Source organism: Lissotriton helveticus, chromosome 1_1, assembly GCF_964261635.1.
Source record: "Lissotriton helveticus chromosome 1_1, aLisHel1.1, whole genome shotgun sequence".
Classification (NCBI taxonomy): Eukaryota; Metazoa; Chordata; class Amphibia; order Caudata; family Salamandridae; genus Lissotriton; species Lissotriton helveticus.
The window spans coordinates 965,560,287-965,587,628 of NC_136057.1; the positions used below are offsets into that span (position 1 = coordinate 965,560,287).

At 44.3% G+C, this 27,342-nt stretch overlaps 1 protein-coding gene across 2 annotated transcripts in view; it reads left to right on the forward strand.

Moving 5' to 3' along the window:
• PRKCQ (protein kinase C theta) overlaps window positions 1–27,342 on the forward strand; it is a 452,364-nt gene that overhangs the window by 203,280 nt on the left and 221,742 nt on the right. For both annotated transcript variants that reach the window (XM_078677123.1, XM_078677128.1), the window contains 2 exons: window positions 4,828–4,985; window positions 7,814–7,987. In XM_078677123.1, coding sequence (XP_078533249.1) covers window positions 4,828–4,985; window positions 7,814–7,987 — 332 coding nt within the window. The remainder of the gene's footprint in view (window positions 1–4,827; window positions 4,986–7,813; window positions 7,988–27,342) is intronic.

A 27,342-nucleotide genomic window follows, 5' to 3' on the forward strand; every position in this document is an offset into this window, starting at 1 on the left:
CAGATGGCAGAGTCCAGGTGCAGAAGCAGGATAGTTGGAAGTTTTTTATGTCCCTGGGACTTCAGATCAGGAGGAGCCAGCCAACTAGTCCTTGGAGTCATTCTGGGTTCTGGGAGCCAAGTGATGCTGGTCCAGTACAATTCACATGGAGGGCAGCAAGTCAGCACAACAAGACAGCAGTTCTTCCAGAACAGCAGTCCAGCAGAGTGGCAGTTCTTCAGCAGCACAGCAGTCCTTCTCTCTTGCGTAGTATCCACAGATCCAGAAGTATACTGAAGTGGTAGGGCCTGTGGTCCAGTTCTTATACCCAGAGCTGCCTTTGAAGTAGGGTCTACTTCAAAGAAGGGTCTGTGTAGTGCACTAAGGTCCTCCCTTCCTGCCCTGGCTCCAGACTCACCACAGGGGGGTATGCAGCCCTTTTTTTGTGGAGACAGGACACAGCCTATTCAGGTGTAAGTGTGAGGCTGTGTCTAGTTCCTCCCTCTCATCCTGCTAGGATGGCCGTCAAGGCCCCTCAAGTCACACCAGAGCTCACATTGTGTATTCCCCCTAGCCAGCCACACGCAAAGGCCACCTTTGACACAACCCTGACATGCAAACATAGACAGACTGCAAGCACACAGGGCTGAGAGGAAAAGGCCAAATTTCTAAAAGTGACATTTTCTAAATTGTAATGATAAATTCAACTTTGCCATTAAAGGGGATTTATCATTACAATTCCATAAGAACCAAACATGACAGATCCACCTCCTCTAAATTACGGCTTCAAATGTAATAAGGAGTCCTCAATGTTATCCTATGGGAGGGGTAGGCATCTCAGTAGTGAAAAACACATTTGGGAGTTTTTCACTACCAGGACATGTAAAACGGAAAAGTACATGTCCTACCTTTTACCTACACACCACCCTGCCCTATGGGCTACCTAGGGCCTACCTTAGTGGTGACATATATATTAATAGACAAGTGCTTTTAAATGCCAAGTCGACATGGCAGTGTGGCACTGCATTCTGGCTGCCAAAGCAGGCCTGGCACATGTTTTTAAGTGCTACCTAAGTGGGTGGCACAATAAGTGCTGCAGGCCCATTGGTAGTATTTAATTTACAGGTCCTAGGTAAATGCTTTACCACTCTATAAGGGACTTACAAGTAAATTAAATATGCAAATCGGTATATAATCCCCAAACCATGTTTAGGGGAGAGAGCACAAACACTTTAGCACTGATTAGCAGTGGTAAAGTGCATAGAGCCCTAAGATCAATAAAAACGATATCAGCAAAATTGGAGGCAAGCTGACAAAACGCTTGGGGGAAGGCTGCCCTAAGACTGACAGGTCTAACCCCATTACCTGATGGGATAGAGAGAAGGACCTCCTCGTGATCACAAACTGGCAGCCGCGGGCCGTGGAGGGAGTTACGGTGGGGCAGGGAGGCGGGGAGGGGGCGGGGCAGGGTGGAGAGGGCTAAAAACCGGCACCTGGATAATTACAGGTAAGTAAACAATTTAAATAATAAAACGAATTTCGTAGCGCGCACTGCATCGCAAAATGCGATGCAGTGCGCACTACGAAATTCGTTTTATTAATCAAATTGTTTACTTACCTGTAATTATCCAGGTGCCGGTTTTTAGCCCTCTCCACCCTGCCCCGCCCCCTCCCCGCCTCCCTGCCCCACCGTAACTCCCTCCACGGCCCGCGGCTGCAAACTGGCCACCCCTCACGAGATGTCAGCCAACTTCATGGTGATTTCTCAGCATACAAGGACCCTTGGTGTCAGGGGAAGTACCTCCTCTGCTAATCTATTGGGATGCTCATCTTTTATAATAGAAAGTAACTTTGTGATGTGCACATAGATTAGTGATGTTATGGAAATATATATAGATAGCTCTGTTGCCCCATGGATAAAGATAGTGATGATATGTGTACGTAGTGCGAAACAAGAGCTTGTACATGATGTTCAGGGCGTTGTGATAATGTGCGAAACTAAATGTAAAAACAAGTTTTGTTTCAAAGAAACTAATCCAACATTGTCATGCATGCAAATGTGTGCAAAAGGTCACAGCTGGAAATGTTATTTGTGAGGACAATGTAAGAAATAAGCTGCTTCGCTACATGGGCCTGGCTCAGGAATATAACACCCCCTTGCTGCCTTCACGTTGTTATGTTATTGTAATTGCATTTGCATTTATACAGGGCTTACTGCCCCTGACCAGGCCTCAAAGCGATTTTCAGGCCAATAGCACACTACTCCGGAACCCAAAAAGTATTAGTGGTGAATTAGTATAGGGGAATATGAAATTAATTTGAGCGGTGGACCAGTGAGCTTGTTATTTGGATTGAAAAAAGGTCGTGGAAGGAAGGGTAGAAGAGGGAAGGGTTTGCATTTATAAAGTGCTTACTACCCCTGATGAGGCGTAGAAGCATTTTTTAGAAAGTAGCACGCTACTCCGGAACCTGAAAAGGATTACTGGTGAATTAGCATAGGGAAATATGAAGTTAATTTGAGTGATGGACATGTGAGTCTGTCATTTGGATTGAAAAAGGATAGTGGAGGGATAGAAGAAGGTTTGCATTTATTTATCACTTGTTACCCCTGATGAGACATAGATGTGCTTTTTGGCGAGTAGCACACTACTCCAGAACCCAAAAGAACAGAATTCGCGGTGAATTGCTATAGGGAAATATGTTATGTTGTGGTATGGTATGTTATGGTATTTTATGTTATGTTATGTGAATTTGTTGAGCACGCCTACTCAACAGTGCTGGACTGGGAATGCAAGCTGATCCTGAGTTGGACCGGACGGACGGCGGGGGGGGGGAGGACAGGGGTGTTACAGGGAGGCGATATTGTAACTATGCTGCAAAACCAGCCCCCTGTAACAAAAACGGCTCCTACAGGGGTCCCAAGACAGCCCCCAGCCTGGCAGCTCACCGGGGAAAGGCCCAGTGCCCGCTACGGCCAGTCCGGCCCTGCCACTCACCAGTGAAGGTATCCAGGCTTTGAGCAGGGCAGGCCCGAGGCGAGAAGAGGAGATCATGCCTGTTTCATCTTGAAGAGCCATGTCTTGAGGTTCCTTTGGAAGTCAGTGAGGGAGAGGGAGGTTCTGAGGTGTTTTGGTAGGTCATTCCAGTTCTTCGCTGTGAAGTATGAGGAGTGTCCTCCGCTTCTGGTCTTGCTGCTCTGAACTAAAGCAGGCAACGCACAGGCACTGATGAAAGTGTCCCAGTGTCTGAAAATTACACTGGGATGAGGTCAGCATATTTCAATGGGTCCAAGATTCTTGGCACGGTGGATGGCGTCCACCCTGTGAAAATAGTGGGTGGATGCCATCTACCACCTGTGCCCTGGTTGGGACCCATTCAAGGGTTTTTAGCAACTTGAAAGGTGCATCAGTTTTACATGCTAGTGCTCTGATACACTTGCTAATCATAGAGGCATTCTGGGCCCCCCTCCTGGCAGTGCTCTGGTCAGCTAACCGGCATGTTTTTAAGCCTCACAACCATTGCACTATTTAAAAAAAAGGATATCTGAATCCCTAATTTCTATGGCTGGATTTAAACTGGTGCCCCGAATCCACGCACCAAACACACATATAATATGAAAACAAATAAAAGATGTAAAACACACACAGAGAGTCATGAACATAAGCCTAGTAAATAATAACGCTAAAGAGACCTTGTTAAATTGCAGTTGGCTGACCTCCTGTTCACAGCACAGTGCCACAACAGCTGAGAATCCTTCTGGGGCAAGTTGATAGCCCAGAATCTTCAGACTGCTGCCAGTCTCCACAGTGCAGTACCCGTGACCAAGACCTGATGCTCAAAATTGAACCCAAGTTCGCTGAGCCCGGGAGAGTCATTGGAGTGCAACTTGGTTGCCCAGAAGCCGAGTTATTGCCAAGGGAAGAATTTGGCTGTGACCGTGACATCAGGCAACTGGTAGCTCAGTGACGATTGGACTTCTACCAGCACTGGAAGGACTTCGAGGGATGTCAACACTTTGACTTGAACCGCCTCACCACATTCATGGGTTGAGGAGTAGCCGCAGGAAAAACTCCCTGTCAAATGCATTGTGCTCATATCTTCCTTGAGCAACTTCAGCATCCCTTTCATCAGGACCACTACCACAGGAAGGCATTGCAATGAATAAAGTGCCTGAAACTGACCGAATACTGAATAATTTGTTCACCTTACTGTTTCTGTGGACCTTTCCCCCCCCCCCCTCTACTGACACCCTACTGGAGTTGGTCACTTAAAGTGAATCTAAGTGACCGCAAAACAACTAGCCCAACTTTTTGGTGAAAAAGTTTCTGTGTCATGTTCATTGAATTTGCCAATGCTTGTTTGCAGCTGAGTGAAATGCTTTGATTTACCATACTTTGTAAATTTTCGATCTCCACCACCCTCCTGTGGATCTTTCCATTATGATGTCTAAGAATACATAAAAATACAGTCTATTTTTGTTTATTGGTGTCGGATTTCTTGGGTGTATTTCAATTTCCTCTTGAATTGTTTTGGAGCTATTTAAAGCTTTACACTTGTTCCTTTATGTAAGCCTTGCTGCTCAGAGCCACAGTTACCCAGGGATGAGCTTAAGGTTTGAAACGAAACCAACCAGTCCTAAAGGGGTTGGTAAGTGTAGTACACGGTGAGGTCACACAACCACACCATATAATGAACCATATTTCCTCCCAGAAAGGGAAAAACTTGGGTTTGATTAAAATCTTAGCCATGAACATATGAACCCTGGTAGCTATGGAACTTGCTTTACCCTGTAGAATTCAATTATGTGTTCAATATCATTGTTTTTTTACATTTCACATTAATTTGCAGAACCTCAAGGCATATATTGGGAATCAATCAGAGAAGAGCCGCAGAAACTTGAGTCTGTCACAGAGTGTGACTCCAGGACACCGGATTATGAAACAGTCAGAATGACAATCGAGGACTTTCTGTTGCATAAACTGTTGGGTAAAGGAAGTTTCGGCAAGGTAAATTTGAATGGGTTTTTGCAATATGAAAAGAGTAATATAATAAATTAATTTTTATGTAGTGCGGAAACATTGTTTTAAGAGCTTCAAGATCAGATGTTAACTATTACCCAATTTATAGGTACTCATTTCAGGAAAGGATGAAAATGCGCATCTGCTCAACTGGAATAGGACCCAGTGATCAGTAAATTATTTGAGATCTCTCCGGTGGATTGAATTAACCTGGTAGAGTTTCATCAGTATACTCCCAGTCACAAATATTCTTTGTGTTTAGCTTCCATCAAGCACTATTAATAATATTCGCGACCACCACTCTTCAAATGGTCTTTCTGAAAGCCTTTTGAAATTCTAGCAAATAGCACTATGAAAATGAGAAATCTGTTTTTTTATCCCATGCAAGAGTCTATACAGGTCTAAAATCTCACGTTTATCCAGTTAGAGTAGGGCAGTCTCACAAAAAAATGTGGACCACTGTAATTTGTTGTAAAGGATCTATCCCCTCAGTACTGCAATTTATTTGCACCAGATGTCAGGATTTTCCTTTTATAGCACTAAATAAATGTTAGCTTCCTCAATATGTGCACCTTGAGATAGCATTGACTTGGTAATTTCATTCACTCAAGATGCTTTTATGCCAACGGTACTGTAAGAACAATATCTTCCACTGTAAGCTCACTCTACTGATTTCTGGTGAATTAATTCCTTAAGTCAGGAGCTCTAGTTGTCAGGGTTTGAATGGTTAGCTTGAGCGGTGATTTTTTGCCAGCATGTTCTTTGGGGTCAGTAGACTAAAGTTACAAATAACCCCTTTTCTGTGACTGTAGAACCCTCTCTAAAACATTTAAATGGCCATGTATGCATATAATTAACACAGTCTGTTAACTGAAAAGGGGGAGGGCACCGAAGAAGAACAGTAGTACAAAAGTTCTGTATTAGTTAAAAAAAACAGTGAGCAAAAAGACGGCACCACATTTCGCCCAGGAGGTCATCCTCACCCTCTTACAGTAGACCTTTGTTTGTGTCACCCTATTAAATTGTCATGGCCCATGCTGTTCAAAGTATCCTGACACAGTGCATTCTGGGAGTTGAATTTAATCAATTCATACCATACCAAATATAATCAAAGTAATCCTTGGTTATTGACTCCGAGCTCAGGGGTTGTAAAAACAGGTCTCAGTATGTTGGTCCAGCACATAAAATATTGCTAAGCAAATAGGAAATCCAGTCCAGCAATTTTCTTTTTTTTCCCATATAATGTTTTTGGGGGTTCCGTGATCAATAATGTAGTGTTGCTGAACCGTTAATTTAAAATAAAAAACAACCATATTAAAACATTCCTAGGCAGCAAAGGAGCTTAAAGCCAAAGAAACAGCTTCCTTTCGGACTTGCACAGAAAGGATACCCTGACATCTGTTTTGCCTAAGCGATGGATCCTCTGAAGTTTAGAGATCCGGCCAGGCAGGCGGGGATCTCTGAAGGTGTGGATCAGACCTCGCTAGAGGTGAGGATGGCTCAGTTTGTTAGCTCGTGGCTCACCCGCCAAGATCTAAATGACCATGTTAACTAGTTTCTCCTGCGAGAAAAAACAACGCAGCCATATTAACCCTGGGCGAAGTACTACGCTACGCTCGAGTAGTTTGCAAACTTTGTGCTACTTCGCACTACGCGAATTGGACGGAGCAGAGTGCAAACACATGTTGCGTAGCGTAGCATAGTGCAGCGGTCATTTTTTGCTTGCTTGCTCACGATCCTCAACGGCAAGTTGGCGACCGCAAGTGAGCAAAATGACATCCCTGTGAGACATTTCCTTGTTCGCGATCAGCAACATCAAGTTGCCAATCCCGAGCGTGGAAAATAAACCTCCTGGCGAGATTCTCAACACGGAGAGGTCAGGTTTCTCTTTGCGAGTGGTCACGTATGCTCGCGACCGCTCGCGATGAGAAACTACCAGTGTGTGTTGAGAAAGCTGCCGCTCGAGTAGAAATCTACTTGAGCGGCAGAAAACGACCGATTGCACTGTGCAAGATGCGGTTTGCACTGATTGCACAGCGCGGACAAGCATCCAGCACTGTGCAATCAGTGCGAACAGCATTTTGCACAACACTACGCAGTTCGCGTAGCTCGCGTAGTGCGAAGTGCACTTCGCGTAGCTACGCGTAGAGCTACTACGCTAACTACGCCCAGGGTGAATTTTAATTGCATTCCGTAGAAAGGGGTTTTTTTAACAGCAAGAGCATGCATTCTATCTGGCAAAACAGATTTTAAAGTGCAAATGCACTATCAAATATAAATGTGAACAGTCACACAGTGCACTTTCTCCTGTCACAGGCGTTGAGTTAAATGTTTAGGCACACCAGACATACTCCTGAAAATCCCCTGCAGTCACAGATTTCCAGGACTTTTGACTTAGCCCTTCGTGAACAAAAACTAAGCTTTGGAAATTCCATCAGGGTTCGTTAGGGTGGTTTGAATGTAGCTGTATCAAAAGCGTAAATAGTAATTACCAGGTCCAGCAATACTTTGATCAAGAGAAAGAGAAAACGAAAAATTCAAAGTTTCTTAAAATACAGCCAGCCAGGAATGTATTTTTGAATTATGAGCTGAACCTCCAAATCAGCAGGCCCTTCATTGTTTCTCATATGTTGCACCACCATTCCTAGCACCATCTTTGGCTTTCTATTCGATAAAAGATCTTCGTTTTCTAAAAGTTCATGCAATTTGGCTGGAAGTCTGGCAGACTGATGCATCACTTTCTCATTTACTTTGTGACAATGATGAATACCCTACGAGTGCTCCCTGTCTCTGAAAAGGTTACCATTCTCTGCTAGGTATTCCTTGCCGAACTGAAGAAAGTAAATCAATTTTTTGCTGTGAAAGTATTGAAAAAAGACGTGGTTTTGATGGATGATGACATTGAGTGTACGATGGTGGAGAAGCGCGTCCTGTCACTGGCCTGGGAGAACCCGTTTCTCACACACGTCTACTGCACTTTCCAGACTAAGGTAAGCTCTCCCATACTCACAGCGAAACTTGCTTCATCTAAAGCATTACAGGCATTTGAGCCGGAACCCCTGGGCACAGCCAATGCTTACTTATTGTACACTCAAAGCGAAAAGCATTTTTACTGAATGTGTTAGCAAGAGTCCGTTTATTGTGTTGAACATGAGTTGCTCTTCTGTAGTGTATGGTAAAACAAATCTGTAAACACAAACATGCTGATACAGATGCATTAAGGGAGGGTTCTTGGATTTTTAGGGCCCCTAACAGAAAGGAGACGTGCGAGGCTTCTCTTGTGACATCACAGGAAATGGCATCACAATAAGTTACTATTAGTCGTCTGGCATAGTGAAAGCAACTTTGCAAGAAGCAACTGTTCTTGTGCTGATATCGCTATATTAAATAAGCATATAGTTTAGAGCCCTAATACAATAAGTGCATATATTTTAAAGTTGTGTTAAGTGGAAATACATTATATTATTCACACTGGGTGGAAAAGTTTGGTGTACATATTTCCAAATGTGATGATTACCACCTGGTCAGTATTTTACTGGCATGGCAATATGTTTGCGTCTAAATCAGAAGAACAATCGAAGAAAGGAACACAAATTTGTATTTTTCCACGTTTTCTGCATGGGGACCAAGGTTGATTTGCATATGGTTGGTCCTCGTCTCTAATGTTACGTTCTGTTACGTGACATGCAATGTTATAGCACATTGTCACCAGTGGAAGTATCATGGGGCTTTGCAGACGAGTGAAGGTTAGCTTCCTGGGAACTTACACGAAGATCCAAATCCGAAGCATTTTTCATAATTCAAGAAGAAATGAGAGACTCTAATGTAGAGTGGGATGTTGTTCCATACTTGAGGAGTGATGTATGAGAAGGCTCGACCATGGAAGAGGTGGACACTTATGTCGACGAGGCCCCTGAACTGGGGTGTTAGGAGTGGTGGTGCACTACAGATGGAGCCGACGAGCGGCTCAAACTCAGGAGAGTTGCAGCAGACAGTGGTACGTGTCCTTAGAAAGGGGTGGGGGACAGTTGTGTGAACAAGTGAGTGGACCGGGGGTGCGGGAGAATGCCCAAGGATTAAAGAGTGCATTGTTTTTTTCGAGGTTTTTTCCCTTTCTCCTTTCTTGTTTCCCACCTGTTTCCTTACAGACCTTTATTTTGCGGGGAATCCTTTCCAGCCCCTTTAATCCTTCACCACCGCCACTACAAGCCTTTTAAGAATAAAACATTACCGGGAGTTGAAAGAACCTTTTCCACACTTAACGCTTCTGTTAACTAGAACCGACCTCACAAGGGTAAAGGAGTCCCCGTTTTTAGAAAAGTACTTTGGTTATTTCCTGGGTGTTTTTTTCCCTCTTTAAAGTTTAAAGAAAGGAGAAAACACTTAGCTAGGAGACTAGAATTTCTCTCTTCTTAATTGTCAAGAATTATCTTAGCAAGAACCCCTGGGAAAAAGAAGACGCTAAGGGTGAACTAAACTGGGGGAACATCACTTACAACGCAACTTTTACCACGCAGTGCTTTTACATCGCAGCTTTTACAACGCAAACCATTACAACGCATTGCGCTGGGGGGCGCTCTAGGATAGGGAATATATTTAATTTACTATCCAACACCTTCCCTACTATCCACGGGGACTGGAGTTGGAATAGTAAATTAAATAATTCACTATCCAGCGCCCCAAAGCACTATGCGTTGTAATGGTATGCGTTGTAAAACTCGCGTTGTAAAATCATGCGATGTAAAAGCATGCGTTGTAATGTCGTACATCCACTAAACTGTAAGTATAGATATAATTGTTTTCCTTTTTCTTTTCTACTACGAGTGATATACTTGTGGCTACAGAAACCACCAGCACTGGGTGTGGTGATGGCTCTTTCTTTCATCTTAGAAATTATTATTGGATAGAAACGTATCCATAGGTGCATATGAAATAAAAGATTGTACATACAAGTCAAAGAGAATATCAGTGGCTCTTTTTTCACTTAATGGTACAAATGCAACTAACACTATCAGCCCTGAAAAAAAAACAGGCCTTTGCGAAGTAAAGAGGGCAAACACATGTTGGCTGTTTTTTTGCTTTGCTCTGGAAGAATTATTCAGGACCATCAGAACAATAATAAAAAATAAAAAAATCTTAATTACTCAAGACCTATTTTGCCATTTTGGAAATACAGCAAACTAAGATTGTTTCGTTTTCCAGCTCTGTTCTTCACCCAATTCAAGTTTCTTGTCTTAATGGGATAGGGGTTCCCCATTTGGACATCTGGGTTCAATTTACTATCACCCTGGTACACATTAACCCTCTCTACTGCTCAAACTTGATACTCTAGTGACTTCTGCGCCCCTCAGAGGGACCCTTCCCTTGGGCCTCACAGCCTTGGCCTGCTGATGCGAATGTTCCCATTTTTTTGATTTTTTCCACTTTGGTGTCATTATGTTAGTTAAATTATTCTCTATTTTTGTGAATTGGAGTGGGATTTTTCTATTCTTTTCTTTTCAAATGTTTAACTCTTTTGGTACCTGTGCTTTACACATTTTCTTAAGTTAAGTCTGCCTATTCTGTGCCAAAGTTACCAGGGTTTGAGCTCTACTTTATATTGCTGAAACCTTTACTGGATCATACAAGAGTGTTGAGATTATTACTTGTGGTGGACTTCTTTCCACGTCCACTACTAATCCACTTTCTCACACAGATCAATTGTATTTGACCAGTTGGATGACAACTTTGTTAATGGAGGCTGATCATATATTCCTAGTTGGTTGGTAGCACTAAATGCATTCGAACTGTAGTCTGGGAGAGGGCCTGGTCAACTAAGTTACTTGTGGGTAAAAGAACGTCTTCAGCTGTTCTTTTTCCTTCAGGACAAGCATGCAGTGTGTTTCAAGAGCAAGTGAGATGTAGTATCAGAGCAAAGATAAGCTTTGTTACATTTTTTTAAAACTCTTTGGAGCCTGCAAACCTCTTTGTTCAGGAAACTGGCATACTGTTAGAAATGGGGGTCTCAAGTTAGCAAGGGTTTGCACCTTTGTCCAAGTAGGAACCATTCTTCCTAGTCAGGGTAAGGGGGATACACTGCTAAAATAATGCCTGCTCACCCCCTTGTAGCTTGGCATGAGCAGACAGGCTTATCTCAGAGGCAGTGTGTTAAGCATTTGTTCACGCATACAGTAATACAGTGAAATCACTACAAATGGACACCACACTAGTTTAGAAAAATAAGAAAACTTTATCAAAATGAAACAAGACCAAAACAACAAAAATCTACAATACAGTAATTAAAATGTAATCCTTAGAAGGCAAAAACAGTTCTGTCCCTAGCAAACTATAAATGCGACACTTTCAACACAAAGTACCTTGAATGCATTACAATCATAAACAAAAACAGTCACAGGGAACGTTATGTGTCGGTTACTCACGCCCAGGAATGGTGATGCATCAGTTACGTACGCAGGAGAGGTGATGCATCGGTTCCTTACCGAAGGGGAGGTGATGCGTCGATATCTTACTGTGCGGGGAGGTGATGCATTTGTTTCCTACTGCTGCCCAGGTGTTCTTGTAGACTTGGCACGCAGGTGCGATGCGTGGGGATTGTGGATGCAGTGGTTCTCAATGCGGAGGCAAAGGCGCTGCGTTGGTCTCTCCAGCCGCTATCCCATGATGCATTGGTTCTTGCGGCGGCAGAACAGGGCCTGTGTCGTAATCGGTGTGGAGATCTCGAACTTTGGAGGTGAGTGCACCGGATTCGGCGTGCAGTGATTTCTCCAGCCTCAGGCAGGTGTTGCGTCATTTTTTTCAGTGGCACAGCGGCAATGCGTCGGAAACAGGTGTAGTTGCATTGTGCTTCTCTTAGTTGCATCTCTTTTCCAGCTCCCAACAGCAGGAACATCCTCTAGAGGCCTAACACAGCAACAGGCACCTCTTGGCAGGTCAGAACTCCCAGCAAGGAAGTTCAGGGGAGCTGCTGGTGGAGTATTTGTGTCCCTGAGACTTCAGAACTGGAGGCAAGCTCTAATTCAAGCCCTTGGAGATCTTCTTCAAGCAGGATACACAGCACACAGCAAAGTCTTTATCCTCTACTTTCCCAGCTCTTCTCCTTGGCAGAGGTTCTTCTTGAGTCCAGAAGTATTCTAAAGTTCTGAATTCTGGGCCCCAATATTTATATTCCAAATCTCTTTGTTTTCTTGTGTCAGAGAGGCTCTGTGCTCAGTAAAAACCAGTTCTGTCCTCTGGTCCAGCTTCCCGGCAGGAGGTAGAGACAGCATTGTGTAAGGCAGACCAGGCCCATTCAGGTGAAAGGAAATCTCCCCTACTTTAAATGCAGCCCAGGTCTATTCAGTTCAGCCCTGACTCACTCATCCAGGAGAGGCAGGACAAACTTCAAACCACCCAAGTAGCTGTTTACAGTGAATGCACATCCTCAACCCCTGGTCACTCCAAAGCCAGACAGTCAACCAACAAACCATCAGAGGCTCACAATTTGGCTGAGTGAGAAAATACGCACATTCCAAAAGTGGTATTTTTAAACACATAATATAAAAATCATCCTTACTAAAAGATGTGTTTTTAAATTCTGAGTTCAGGCATACTAAACTTCATCTTTCTATCTTGTCCCCATGAAAAGTAATACTTATAAGATGTTATAAATAAACTTCCATTCTATCCTATTGGACAGATCGCCTTTCAATAGCAAAAAACGAAATTCACTGTAGTTCACTATCATGACTTGTTACACACATCAGGACATGTCCTACCTTTCTCATACAGTGCATCCTGCCCACAGATGAACATTGCACCTACCTAAGGGGTGACTCACATGTAACAAAAGGGAAGGTTAGGGCCTGGCAAGTGGGTGCACTTGCCAGGTCAACAGTAGAGACTGCATGCAGACACTGCAGTGGCAGGTCTGAGACATTTTTAAAAGGCTTTTTGTGTGGGTGGCAGGATCAGAGCTGCAGGCCCACTAGCAGCATTTGAGTGACGGACCAAGGGCACGCAAAGTGCACCGTACTAGGGACTTAGTAATAAGCCAAACAAGCCAATCATGGAACACCAATCCTTAACAATTTACACAGACAGAATATGCACTTTAGCACTGATAAGCAGTTGTAAAGTGACCTGAGTCCTAAAGCCAAGAAAAACAGGGTCACGCTGAAAAAGCCAGCTCTAACACATATATTACATTTTATTAGCATAAATATATTGCCAAAAGTTAGTTCCAAAAATATTTCTATATATTATGTGGTTAAATAAATATGAAAGTCTACTGTTTGCATTGTACTTCTTTTTCTTTTGAGTTTTTTAAACTCTGCGATTATTAATCTTTTTGGTCATGGGATTCTGTTTTCCATAATTTGCATATACTTTCCATTTCAGATTACATGGCAATAAATCTCAAGAATTCAGAAATAAGGCGATAGGACTTTTGTACAGTTTTGCAAAGGCTTGGTTAAGGAGGAAGATTGATGTTTACGCATAAGACCAACGCTGGTGCACGTTGCATGTGAGAGACGTCGTTGCACATAGCCCCTCTTGGGCACAGGGCACAGTTATATCCGCTCTCAGTTGGTACCTTTTATCAGCAGAATTTAACCAGCTGCACCTTACAGCCGATGCCTTTTGTCACCCCGTCTCTTGCATCATTCGACCGCAATAGATTTATGCAGCCTTTCCTCTGGCCTTTCGAGAGAGTAAAGGGATCATTTGACCTGTATGAAAGGCTCAGTAAAACATGCTCGTGCTGCTGGATATGGGAGCATGGTTAAAACTATATTTACATAGATTCTGGCGCATGAAAGAGGGACGGGTGGCTTGTGTGATCCGTGGCTGCGAGTTATTACTGGTAAAGGTTTCTAGGCCGACCGGAAAGCCTCAGATATGGAGCTTCAAACAGAGAAGAAGAGCACAGATCTGTCAAAGAAACATTGATTTTAAAAGGCTGCCTGATTCAAAGGATTAACAGAATCCAGAAATGAAGAACAAAAGGTGAAATGATACTTTAAAGAAGTAATTACGATCAAATGAAATTCTAATCAAAATGAATTTTTCAGTCACGCTGCAAGGTGACGTCGAATGCCCAGACGACAGTCAAAGGAAGGAGGACGAGGACGGAGTGCAAGATTTTTCCACCGGAATCCTGCTGGTTTTGCGGTCGATGATCAGTGGAAAAATCTATGTTATACTATCTGCTGGAGTGTATTAAAAAACAACTGGCCAGGCAGGCAAACCCGTGCCTTTCAGCGTCGGGTTGACTATGTGGTTTTGGCTTCGAGGACGCCCTCACTTGCAGTGGCAAGTAAAAAACATCACAATTTTTCTGGTAGCTTGTTACTATAGCAAAAAAAACGAAATCCGTGCCTCTTCAGCTACAGCTCATCATCATGTGCTTTTTTGTGTGAGAAAATGAAGTGTAAAAGCCGTTTGTCAAGCGCGGGTTATTGGCAGGAAATTGAAGCCTCGCGGCCAGCAAGAACTTGCCCGGAAACCACGGAAAAGTCGCACTGGTAGCTGTCGAAGAAATGCACGTCAGTAGTACCATTGCCAGTGTATAATGGTCTCTCGTGCAAGGAAGGAATGCCCCCCTCCACCTCGGCTGCTCTTTGAATAATAAAAGAAATCAATAATTAGAGTTCGGTGGGCCACCTCAGGACTCTCGGCCCTGGTGCAACTGAACCTGTTGCACCAATAGCAGCAACACCCCTGCACATCTAGGGGAGTGGTATGCAGCAAAGCTCAGTCCCCAAATGAGGGAGCCTCTGTATTTCCTTTTACATGTGCCCCAGCGCATACATCTCAAGTCACCTCAGGAGGAAGGGAGGGGCCCAGCGCCACAGGCTCAGACCACTAGGCAGTTGGGGGCAAATACATTTTTGTACTGCTATAGGAGGGGTGTTTTACATTCTAGTGCTTGTTGTTAGTGTAGAAGCTATTGTGACGTATGTACAGGGCGGCAATAACTACTAATATGGCAGTAGTGTTTTACATGCTGATAGTGGTGTAAGTGACAAGTAGTGCCTTACATACTGGAAAAATGTTGACACTGGCGTCATAGCAATTTATTTAACCTAAGAAGTATCACTGCTGTCTAACACATGAGCCTGTACAATCTGTAACCCAGGGAGACATTTTCCACACCATTCCTACCATTGTGTGTAACAGCCTCTTACCACAATGAAATGCCCCCTTCCTCTTAGAGTCTAAGCAGTGCTGTTGTACAATGAGCAGCCTTTGTTTGTTAAAAGTAAGTGACTGTTACAGCTTTCCACATTGAGTAGAACTACGAAAAATGTGACCTGCCACCCACTGGGAAGGTTGTCTCACTGCTCTTAAAGAAAAGGCTTTCTCGGATGAAGTGTGAATCTTTCCTTTGACGTTCCTGGGGAAATATCGGATGGCATGGTCTTTTTGTTCCTTACTATCCACGCCCCAGAGGAAAGTTACTTCCTTTCAGCATGATTTCTACTTACCCAAAACAGCCTTTTGTACAGTTCCAAGATTCTAACACTCCAACACTCTAAACTAATGTTGTTTGTAGCATTTTGAGTGCATCTCCTAGATCTGGGGTTCTTGATATGTCTCATGACCGGAAGTGGATTGTTCCTTCCCAAACTAACATGCCCACCTATGCACTCTCTGTCAATTGCTTTTCTCAAACACTAATGGCTGTGGCATTTCTTGTCTGTCACGTCCTTCTTCTTTTACTATTTAACTCCCTGTTCTTCTCTATAGAAGAAGCTTGAACCTACTATTCTATGTATCAAAAGTGTTAAAATAAATGTGAATTTCTCCATCCTTGTTAGTTTGTGTTGAAATCCTGCTCATACAATCCTGCTGCATCTTCTGAAATCCTGCTCCAACTGGATCCCAAGCTCATCTACTCCAGTCTAGGGGTTGTGAGAATCAGGCTCCTCTACAATTCTCTACTGTAATTCTCCTGCCTTCATGGAAGTTTTTCGTGCATCTTGGCTCAATCCTCCATCTAGTAACCCCTCAGAAAGTTGCTTCCACATAATACTGGTAGTGTTAACCAACACAGGAAAGATGCATGCTTAAGTCTGGGAAGGCTCAACAAGAGAAACATGAATAACAGCCATGTCCAGAGCTTGGCAGCTTGTGAAGCCTATCTCCTAAATCCTAGCCTAAGTATGGACTCTTCTCAGCATGTAGTGTAAACTCCACAGAGTAAGCCCAAAATATGACCAAGCTGCTGGATAACTTTTTGTTGCCCTGGAGTTCTCTGATTTTCTGGAGATGCAGCCATATTAACAGATTTTATTAGAAACTTTAATAGTCCATTTTGCCTTCCGACCAACTCGTTATTATTCAGATCAATCAATAGTCCGCTATCTCATCAGTTGTCTCTTCAGTGCAGCCATACCCTGGCCCGCTCACTTAGGGGTAGATTTACAAATTTTGCTGTGCAGCGCTGCATTAGCTTTGAAGCACAGGGTTGCAATATATTTACAACAATATGTCGCATCTCTGTGCTATCCCCTGCACTGGCACACAAGCTGCTGCCATGCACCGACACAGGCATCCTTGCATCATGGTGCAAGGGTGCCTGTGTCGTGGAGAGATTGTTTTTGTGCAGGAAGGGGCACCTTCCTGCACAAAAACAATCAATTGAGGTGATTTCCTCTTCCAGTGCGTGCTGTAGACTACAGCATGCATTGAAAGAGAAGAAAAAATGAGGAGGACTCGGATAAGCCTGTTTAGACATTGAATAAAAGAGAACATCAAAGATGACTCAGTGAGATCTGCTCATCCTACCATTTTTTCGGAATTGATTGAAACTGTCATGCCCCTCAAATCTCATCTGAAAAACATAAGAATGAAAGAAGGTGGTCAAGGTGACTTGGTCCAATATCCCCAGCAAGAATCTTTTTGCATAAGGTGGATTTCACTAAGCTGCTTCTCAATTAGGGGGCCCTGCAGTTCGGTGTTACTAGGGGAATTTTGCCTGAAGCAGAGACTGAATAGATATGAAGAGCCGGCGTAAATTTATTGCAGTGACTGACATCAGCTGGTCAGGAAATGTAGTGTTAAACCTAAAAAAAAAACAATGAACTGGCAGTGCCAGTCTCTTGTAAGGAAGTAGGGGATGAGATGTAAGCTACTTCGTTATGTTGGTTCAAATGATTTATCTATTCATCAATTTGTCCTCTTACAGAGATCTTTATGCTCTAACAATGGAATAATGATTCAAGTTTCAGCTGTTTTGGATAGTTGCATTCCTGAAATGTTTTGTCATGATAAGTGGCCTCCTAAGCATAACATCCCTTAGAAGGATCCTGAACCATGTATGGCATGTCCTTGAGTTATTGTCCTGTTAAGGAAATGACTGTTTGACCGGGCACCATTGACGTGGGTCTCCCTTCCATTTTTTGCTGTTGCCTCCTGTGTTTCTGCGGTGTGTTGGACTCCGTTTTGCTGGTCTAGTTGCTTTGGGCACTTTGCCATTGCTGTTCAGTGCCAAAGTGCAAGTGCTCCCTTTGTAAATTGTTGTTATTGATTAGTAATTCCATGATTGGCATATTTGATTTATTTGTAAGACCCTAATATAGTGCACTGTGTGTGCCCAGGGCCTGTAAATCAAATACTGCTAGTGGGCTGCAGTACTGATTGTGCTACCCACAGAAGCAGCCTGTAAAATGTACCTCTGGCCTGCCATTGCAGAGCGTGTGCGAAGTCTGGGACTGTTGTGTCAACTTGGCAAGTGCACACCTTCCTTTTTCTACATGTTAGTCAACCCTAAGGTAGGCCCAAGGTACCCCTGAGGGCAGGGTGCAATGTATGTAAAAGGTAGGACATACCCTGGTGTGCGTGGCATGTCTTGATAGTGAATTACTGCCAATTTAGTATTTCACTGTTGCAAGGCTACCTGTTCCCATAGGAGAGAATGGGGCGTTTTGTTTAGAACATCTTATAAACATAACTGACCCTAGGAACAAGGTAGAAAAATAAAGTTTATTATGCCTGAACTCAGAATGTTCCAGTGCATCTTTTAGTGAGGGTAACTTTTTCATTCTGTGTTTGAAAATACCGCTTTTAGAAGGTAGGTATTTTCTAGCCTAAACATCCAGTGTGCCTCTGCTAGCTTTATGTATTGCATGTCTGGCTTTTGGATGACAGGGGCTGGAGAGGGGCAGTGGCTCCAGAAGTCTGATGAGTTAGGGCTGGGCGGAAAAGACTTGGATGCCATTTAGAATAGAGGGAGGAGATTTCCTTTTCCCCAGAATGGGCCTGGTCTGTCTTCCACATTGCTGTTTCCACCTTCTGTCAGGAAGTTGCACCAGTGATCACAGAACTGGTTTTGGCTGGGTACACACACTCTCTGCCTTCAGAGAACAAAGGATTTGTGTGTATAAAAAGTGGGGCCCAGAACCCAGACTCTTAGATCACTTCTGGGAATTCAAGAGGAACCTTTGCCAAGGAGAAGAGCCGGATAAGCTGAGGAGGATACTGCCCCTGTACTGTTTGCAATCTGGGGTTGGCCCGCAGTGGCTGCTTGCTGCCAAGAAAAGGCGAAAAGGACTTTTCTTTTTCCTTTGTCGTCTTGAGGAAGATCCCCAAGGGCTTGAAACTGAGCTTGCCTCCTGTTGGGATGTCTAAGGGACACAAAGATTTCACCACTAGCTCCCCTGAATTGAACTGCTGGGAGTTCTGACCTACAAGAGGTGCCTGCTGTTGTTTTGGGCCTCTAGAGAACAGTTTTCGGCAGCGACCTTGAAAATCGATGCAACGTGGAAGAAGCGAGACGCATCTGCATCAGTTTTCCGATGCATCGCCAAAGAAACCGTTGCAGTGTCTGCTGCGGCTTGAAAAATTGCCGCACGCTGCATCGAGTGCTCCAATCACCGAAGTCCGAGACCGACGTACCGATTTCGAATGCAAGTCTTGAAGTGTGGTAGCAAAGGTTCACGCATCGTACTGGATCGTCGCATAGCATCGAGGCGCCAAGTTTGTTGCATCGTTTGGGGACGCAGTAAGAAACAGATGCATCATCTCCCTACGCGGTAAGAAATTGACGCATCACCTCCTCTCCGGTAAGGAACAGACACATCACCTCCCCTGCGCTACAGTAAGGAATTGACGTATCACCTCCCCCGAAGCAAGGAATCAATGCATCACCTTTCCTGCGTGTAAGGAACAGATGCATCACCTTCCCTGTGGCCATTTTGTTTGTTTTGCATGACGCATCCTAGGTACTTTGTGAGAAAAGTGGTGCATTTACAACTTGCATAGAACTGAACTATTTCTACCATTTCAAAGCCTTATTTTTAATACTGTATTGTGGACTTTTGTCTTTTGGTCTTGTTTTGGTTTAGATAAAGATTACTTTTTTTCTAAACTGTTGTGTTGTCTATTTGTAGAGCTTTCACTGTATTACTGTATGTGTTCACAAATGCTTTACACACTGCATCTGAGATACGCCTGTCTGCTCGTGCCAAGCTACCAAGGGGACAAGCAGGGGTTATTTTAGGAGTGTATCCCCCTTACCCTGACCATAAGCAAGGGGGCCCTATTTGGACAAAGGTGCAAACCATTGCCAACTAGAGACCCCCATTTCTAACAATGGCAATGCTCTACTAGTTTTTCAGAGCACATAAAAAGATATTACTTTTCAATAAAGAGCACCATCAAACTCTGGTGTGATTTTGGGGCTACCATGCCGCCTCATATATGACAAGTACACAAATGATGTTAACCATACTTTTCCAATGTCTTCACATCTTTGCTATTAACATAATATTGCTTTTGGTAATTACTGGGCACCAATTGAAGATAACGCTGAAACTGCTTCTCCAGCTGCAACTGTTACCTATCTGACCTCAGTAGTAACTTACTCTGAGATATATTCCTCTGTATCTTTTAGAAGCCTATTGCTTTTTCCATACTTTCTCATTGGGAATTCAACTTCGCAATTCTAATTGAGTCTCGAGCAGTTATTCCTTTGGGAAGAATATAGTCTTTGTCAGAAAAAGAAACCTTAAAATAATAGCTCTGCAAGAATTTTCAAAATAGACTATTCATTCCACTTCTTCATCTGGAGAGCCAATGTTTTTGTTGTTGTTTTTTCAAACCAAGAACTATGCCTCTGCATAAATTAACAAGATTTAAAGAAGGAAACAATTAAGGATTGCTGCCCACTGCTTTTAGTAAAGTATGTACTGGAAGTACAAATTCAACCTTCTGCACACAAAATGCATGATTCTAAAGCTGCCTTCTCCAGCAATGTCTCCCAGTGCAGGCACATTCAGTGACTGTCAGACCGCTGTGATCTTTATCAGAACTCTGTGGCCTTCACGGGCAGCTGTTAGGAAAGAAAGAAGAGTGATATGCGGGTTGATACAGTCACGAGGCTTGCCTCAGGAATCGTCTGGGTAGAAAAAGACCAGCAGGGAGCCAATCAAAATGCAGCATTATGGTAGTTTACCACTGTCGGAATTATGGTAGAAAGTATTCATATCATTCATGGTTCTTCCCCGTTGTCTTGAATGTTCAAATCTAATTTGTGCGCACTCACAACCATAATACAATTGATAATTTGCAACGACCTCCTGTGTAAATGAAATTACTTTGTTATAGTGATCACAGGGTTACACTTGGGGTATTTTATCATTGCATACACATCCCTCTTAAGATGCTTTACACATTGGTTCAACCCAAAAGTAATACTCTATTCTGCATTGATCTTTGGAGCTGTCAAATAATTTCAGTTAGTATGGTCGGAAGGTTTCTGTTTTTCACAATTTTTGACTATGAGTTGATGTATAAAGGAATGGTTAGACTAAAATAATTTAAAATAACACATCAGGGAGCTCTATGACCATGTTGTTATTGTACATGTCAGAAGCTTACAGGGAGGAATGACTGAGACATCTATCGAAACCTACATTTTACAGCATCTTTCGTCTATGGGACCCAAAAGAAATGACCACATCTCACTGTTGCTGGATGTGCATTCAAGCCTGGGCCATACACAAGACTCTCATAAAGCCCTCCATGCATCCATTCCACGTTACCAGGCTGGCAAATGTAAAATAAGTTGGGCACTATACCATCACGAAATGTCGAAGGACTTCTACTAGAAATCCTTACCCTTAAAAAGGAAAAACTCATAGCTCAATCTTTCTTAGGAATTCCGACCGGAATATGGAACTCCTTACTTCCAAACCTATGCACCACCACTTCGAAGGTTGTCTTTAATTTGGAGCTGACAACCCTTTCTCCTTCAAAGACATTTTAGCTAACTTCTCCTCACCAGTTGTGACCTCTCTGGTTTAGTCTTTCCAATGATAAGTGCCTTTTGATTAACAGCAGTACTTCCATTTCATTAGACTGCACTCATAGCACCAATGGATATCTTGTTATGCAAATGTTATCTCTGCTGCAACATATACTGTACTACAATGTCCATTGCCTTTAAAATGTAACTAAATCTTCGGATAATGAAATGTTTTGGTTTATGTAATTATCTGCTCTTATTATCTAATGTATCAACATCTTCAGATTATGTAATTTTGAAGTTTATGTAAGAATACATTTCTATTGTATAGTGTTTTAGCACCTTTAGGCAATATTTACGCTATTTAAAAATATATAAATATATATCCCACCCTAAAAACTTCATACAACCCATGGTGGCTGATGAGTTAGTTTCAAAACAAGAGGACCTATTCCTAGTTGCAACCGACCAATGCATTCTACATATCTGTATTCTGGTAAGTGACGGCTAAGATTGTGGCTCTATGGATAAATTATAATTTACCTGGTCACTCTGTACCAGGTGATAAGCAAGCACATCTATCTGTAATGGTGAAAGGAATAATACAGTATTGTACATAGCTGAATATCTGATCGCGATGAATGTCCATTGTGCTGAGCAATAAACACAAGGAGAGGGGAGACCCAGTTATTTGTGACAGTGTCTGTCATGCCTGTATCCGAGACAAGTGAGCATAATGTTCCTAGGTAAATCAATGCTTACTGCACAATTACTCAGGCAGTAATCTTTCACTCTCTGAGATGGTGTGATAAATGAAAACATATATATATGGTCCTCACCAACAGGTACCACCTGTGGCATGCTTCATCATTGGACCCTCACCCAGACACCGAATGTGAATGGGTGGGCTCAACTCGTTTGTAAGTGGAGCTCTTTGAGTGGTAGCAGTGAGTGAAGGCAGGCTTGAGTGAGTGTGTTAAAATAGCCTTTAAATCATTTGGAACAAATTTATTATTCGGGGATCTAGGGCTAAGTTAAAATAGATCAGTGTGATGCTTTTCTGAATTAATATTCCCAGGCATCCAGTAGGTCGACATGTTTCAGCTTTTATATAGGCCATGAAGGGTCAGGAAGCTTTCCTCACGACCTCGCTTTTACCCTGCTTTTTGCGATTGCTAATTTTCTGTGCAATTAAATAGTGAAAACTATGCAGGTAACCATACAGACCATATATATAGAACCTTTTCCTTGTATGGTTGTAAAAGACTTGTTTTTTCGACAGACATCATAGAGGTGCCAAGGGAGGACGGACTCTGTAGTCACACATTAATTCATCAGTATGCGTCTGCTCATGCTCGTAGCGTGTCCCTTTGTCCCTGCATAAATATGATCCGTGTGGTTAATTGCCGCATACTGGAGGAGTCTGGTAAGATAATAAAGATGAAAGTATGGAAGGCCGAGGCCTCCCTGATCCATATCTAGCTTTAAAAGCTCCAGCTTCACTCAACTGTGTTTCCCGACCCACACCAGGCAGACCAGAAGGCTGTTTAAGGGTTTAAGGTAGTAGATGTAGCATTGGGGATTTTACAGAAGGAGTTTTTCAACACATATAATCAAAGTGGCAGTAGGGCCGTTTTTGCCAGGGCTACGTGTTCCATAACAGACAGTGGAAGGCGATTTCAGAAGTGCCTCTAGGCCCGCGAGGACCGCTCCCATATTCAATGCATATTGGGCTTTGGCTGTATGGGCAACTTAAATACCTAGATAACAAAGTTAATGGCACTCCCGTGTAAATGCAGAGGTTGGGAGTTTCGTAATTTCTCTCCCAGCTAGATCCATCAGGGGCAACATACCTGATATCTGGCTATCTGGCTATTGATAACCAACCCTGATACTATATCAAACTCGGTCAGCACTGTTATGAGGGCAGGCACAGCCTCGGTAGGGTGATGCAAATAAAGTAGTGCGTCATCCGCACACAAAGAAATGATATGAGTTTCCCCACCCACAACTACTCCCCATTGGGCATGTCCTGCCATAGCCGATTGTCAGTGGTTCCATTGCCAGTGCAAAAAGGAGTGGGGACAACAGGCGTACCTGTCCACTCTATAGTGATGAGTGCAGAGACCACTCCACCACGGCGCACTCTGGCAGTTGGGTCACAATATAGTAGACAAACCCACGGAATAAAATCTGGCCCGATCCCCATTCTATCCAAAACCTTCCATAGCAAGTCCCATTGTATATAGATATTTTACCAGGAAAGGGCCTCCTGGTCTTCTGCTTTAGCCTGTACTGCCATCAGTGCCTTAACCACTCATTTTTGTGTTCCCGCAAGTTAGACCAGCTCATCTTCTGCCTCCGTAACGCATTTCTCCACCATGTTGAGGCGTTCTGCATGCTTGCCAATGTGTTCTGACATCCTGCCCATGCGATAAGTGAGAGCTTTAATCTCCCCATCTACTTTGGTGAGGCTGAGTTGTATGGCTGTCAAGATCTGCTGGAGTTCATCACCCAATTCCTGGCTCGGAGTGTCCGACCTCATCTCCGACACGCAGTGCTCTCCTTGTGTGACCTAGGGTTCTTCACAGGTCCATTTTTCCTTGGTTGAGTCTTGTCGATCTTGCCCATCTTGAAAAGTAGGATCAGGAACGCAGCCAGCGGTAAGGCACAATCCTCCCTGCCATCAGCTATCGATGGGAAGAGGGTCCTGAGGCACCTCACAGCAAGCCCCTGATTGTAGGACTTCTGCAGCTTAATCAAATCTTCAGCTGAAGGGCACAGGCATGATCCAGCTAGGACGTACGGCTCATAGTAGTTATGGACCTCCCTATGCTGCCTGGGCCCCCAGCCAGTAGCCTTCACCAAGGCCCCAGGCACACTGTGACCAGCCTTGCTTAGTCAGATGGCCGATTACCAGTGCCCAAAGTCAGCAATTATCTTGCAGGTATATCTATCAAGTGTTGCCCTCAGCATGGGTAGTTGCGCTCTTCCTGTCTGCCACGCACCAGCAATATCACCTCTCCACCGCAGATGCAGGTTCAGGCCAAATAACACAGACCATGCTACAAGGGCTGCAGTAGGCTCCCAGTGGCAGTGCCTGCACCAATTGACGTGTTGGAGTCCCTCCTCTGCCAACATCCCCTTCAAAGCTTCCGATATAGGCCGCAGTAAGGCCCAATTATGCATGCAGAACTCCCTCCCGGCAGATATCTGATGCGGCATTCAATTTCAGACCCGAGCAAAGCAATTCCGGCAAAGCCTGGGTGTCTGCGAGTGGCGACTGTTAGGAGCATTCCTGTATTAGGGTCAGAGGGGAAAACAGACCTGAAGTGGGTGAGCTTCAAAGGCGATGGCAGTCCTCATCCATCTACCAGTCATCCCCAGTGGTGTCAGACAGCAGAGCCTCCACCCATAGGATCCTCCGGGAGCACACCTCTTACCCCCCTCGCAGTCAGCCACCATGCGGGGAGCCAAGTCACACCCACAGAGCCTGCACCAGCAGGCAACCTCACATGCCTTAGCTCCATAGGCTGTGCTTCTAGTGCAGTGAAGGATGTCTGGTGAGCACACAGCACCAGGCCTTGGCCCCAGATCAAAATGTTAGCAGCAATTTTGCAGCTAGGCTGTTGGGCGCACAGGGCTATGTTTATGTGAGTCTTATTTTGCAGATTGGCAAAGGATGGTTGAATATTGTTAGTGCGGCCGAAGGAGCTGGACAAAATGGCTGCCATCTGCAGGCAAGTTCCACCCCCACCAAGTTAGAACATTACTAACTACACTAGGACCAAGTGCTAAAAGTTCCACAATATATTTGTCCTTGTGCCATGACACGTGAATAGCACAGTACCCTTCTGTACCATTATTGGTTTCTATGTTTTGTGCATAACAAATACCCACTAGCACTAGATGACATTAAATTGATAGCATCAATTTGCTCTGATATCGTCATCTGGAGTGCTTTGTAATAACATCTGATGCATACATGTCGCACACTAGAGACAGATACCATGACTATGTGCGGCAGTGTAAGTCACTCACAAAAGAGAAGGCGGATGGAGAAATCAAGAAAAGCAGTGGCTTGCTCCAATACCTCCATGCAAAATGAAATGATACCAGTGTTGCATAATACATTAGCTTGCTACCATTTGCCTCTTGCAACAAATTTATCAGCACCATCATTAGACATCTCTGAGCACGTTACAAATGTGAGGATACAGTATTTATTGCGCTGCAGATTTAAGAGCAGACAAAATAGTACTTTTTGTGGGATATAGAAGTTTGAGGGAGGTCTCTGAAAGGGGCATGGACAAAGAAGCATAAGTAGGAATCCTTTACAAGAGTCGTGATCTATGTGGATGAGGGCACAGCTTAAAACATGTGAGCTAAAGTCCTAAGCTTCAAACAACATCCCACCTGAACAGTATTTGGGTTCCTCTCTGTGATTTTTCAATTACAGCATCCAGACATATCCCACAACAAGGAAGATACAACTGAAACTAGCCCCACCCATGGTTTTGCTAATGCTTGTTATCTGTAGTAGATAAATGAGTAACAACAATGATGTTGTTGTGAATACTTGTTAATTGAAAATGTTTCAATTTTAAAAACATGTGTGCCTCATCCCTACTGGTCCGGTGGGAGAGCCTTGCTCTTCTGCTGGTCCGCTGGTGTCTGTATTCGTGTTGGGGCCTGTTTTTCAGTTTTTTTGTTTTTTTTATTTTGTTTTTTGTTATTGTGCCCGTAAGTTTCTGCCTTTAATTGAATTTGTCTCTGTACCTGTGCCCTTTGCTTGTGTCCTCCGTGTCCGTTTTTTGCAGTCTTTTTCCCACCGCTGCTGACCCCGCAGCCCTTCCCCCTGCCGGTTCCTGCTCCCACCTCCCAGCTGCGCTTCCCTCCCCCTTCCCTATATAATGGCGGCCGCACGCAGAAGGTGTGCCAAAGGCAAGCCTGTCTTCACCCATTCGTGTCCCGACCGTGACCAGCGCCAGGGACCCTGGTTCTCCGGCCACCCACTGCTACACCTTAGCTGCCCTTCTTGCACCCAACTCCAGAAGGACCAACAACTGGCATCTCTCTATGCTGAACACCAACCACGGCCAGTTCTCCTGCCGACATTGCAGACAAACCTTCACCATCCTCCGCACCCCCACGACCGCTGCCCCCACACCCGATGCTAGCCCCCCCGAAGCCCTGAGGTATATCATGCATTCCTTGCACAGACATGCTGTAGAGATCTGGGACCTCCTCGACACCCTCCGCCAGACATCGCCAACAGATACAAAGGAAGGACCGCCCCAACTGCCCATGAGGAGGACTTTGCATCTCACACGAGAGCTCCCTCCAACTCACTACTTCCAGCAAGAGCGACCCCACGTCCACCACCGAACACCTCCATTTCCAGATCCAGACCAGCCCCAGAACGACCTTGCGTGATACCCTCACCTACAGACACCCAGACTTCGAACCGAATTTACCACTACCATCGCAGACGTTATTGTGCCCTCACATCCATGGACTACATACTCAACGGAGACCTCAACTTCTACCTCGACAGCCTCAGCGACCTCAACTCAACCACCCTCCTGTACAACCTTGCCAACCTCGGCCTAAAACAACTCATCACCACCCCTACCCACAAAACAGGACACACCCTTGACCCGACCTTCGCCGGAGGCAACATAATCCACTTCAGCCACACCACGCAACCCCCCCTGGATGGACCACCACTGCGTACACTTCCACATCAACGAACCCACTGCCCCCAATCCTGCACCATGCCCTCCGTGAAGGAGCTGGAGCAAGGTCACTGAAGAGCACCTCAGCTCCACCCTCAACCGCAATTCCCCCCCACCTCGACCAACGCCAACTCTGCAGCAAAACTTCAGAAGCCGGGCACCACATACAAGAACGCCATGACAGAATACAACCAGCTCATCAGATACACTAAAAGAACCTACATCTAAAACAAAATCCACGCCAACGCCAGCAACGTCAAGGAACTCTTCAACATCATTCAGGAATTCACCAAGGCCCCCAGTGAAACCACGGATGTCACACCCTTCCAGGACCTCTGTGACAAACTCAGCTCCTACTTCCACCTGAAAATTAGATCCT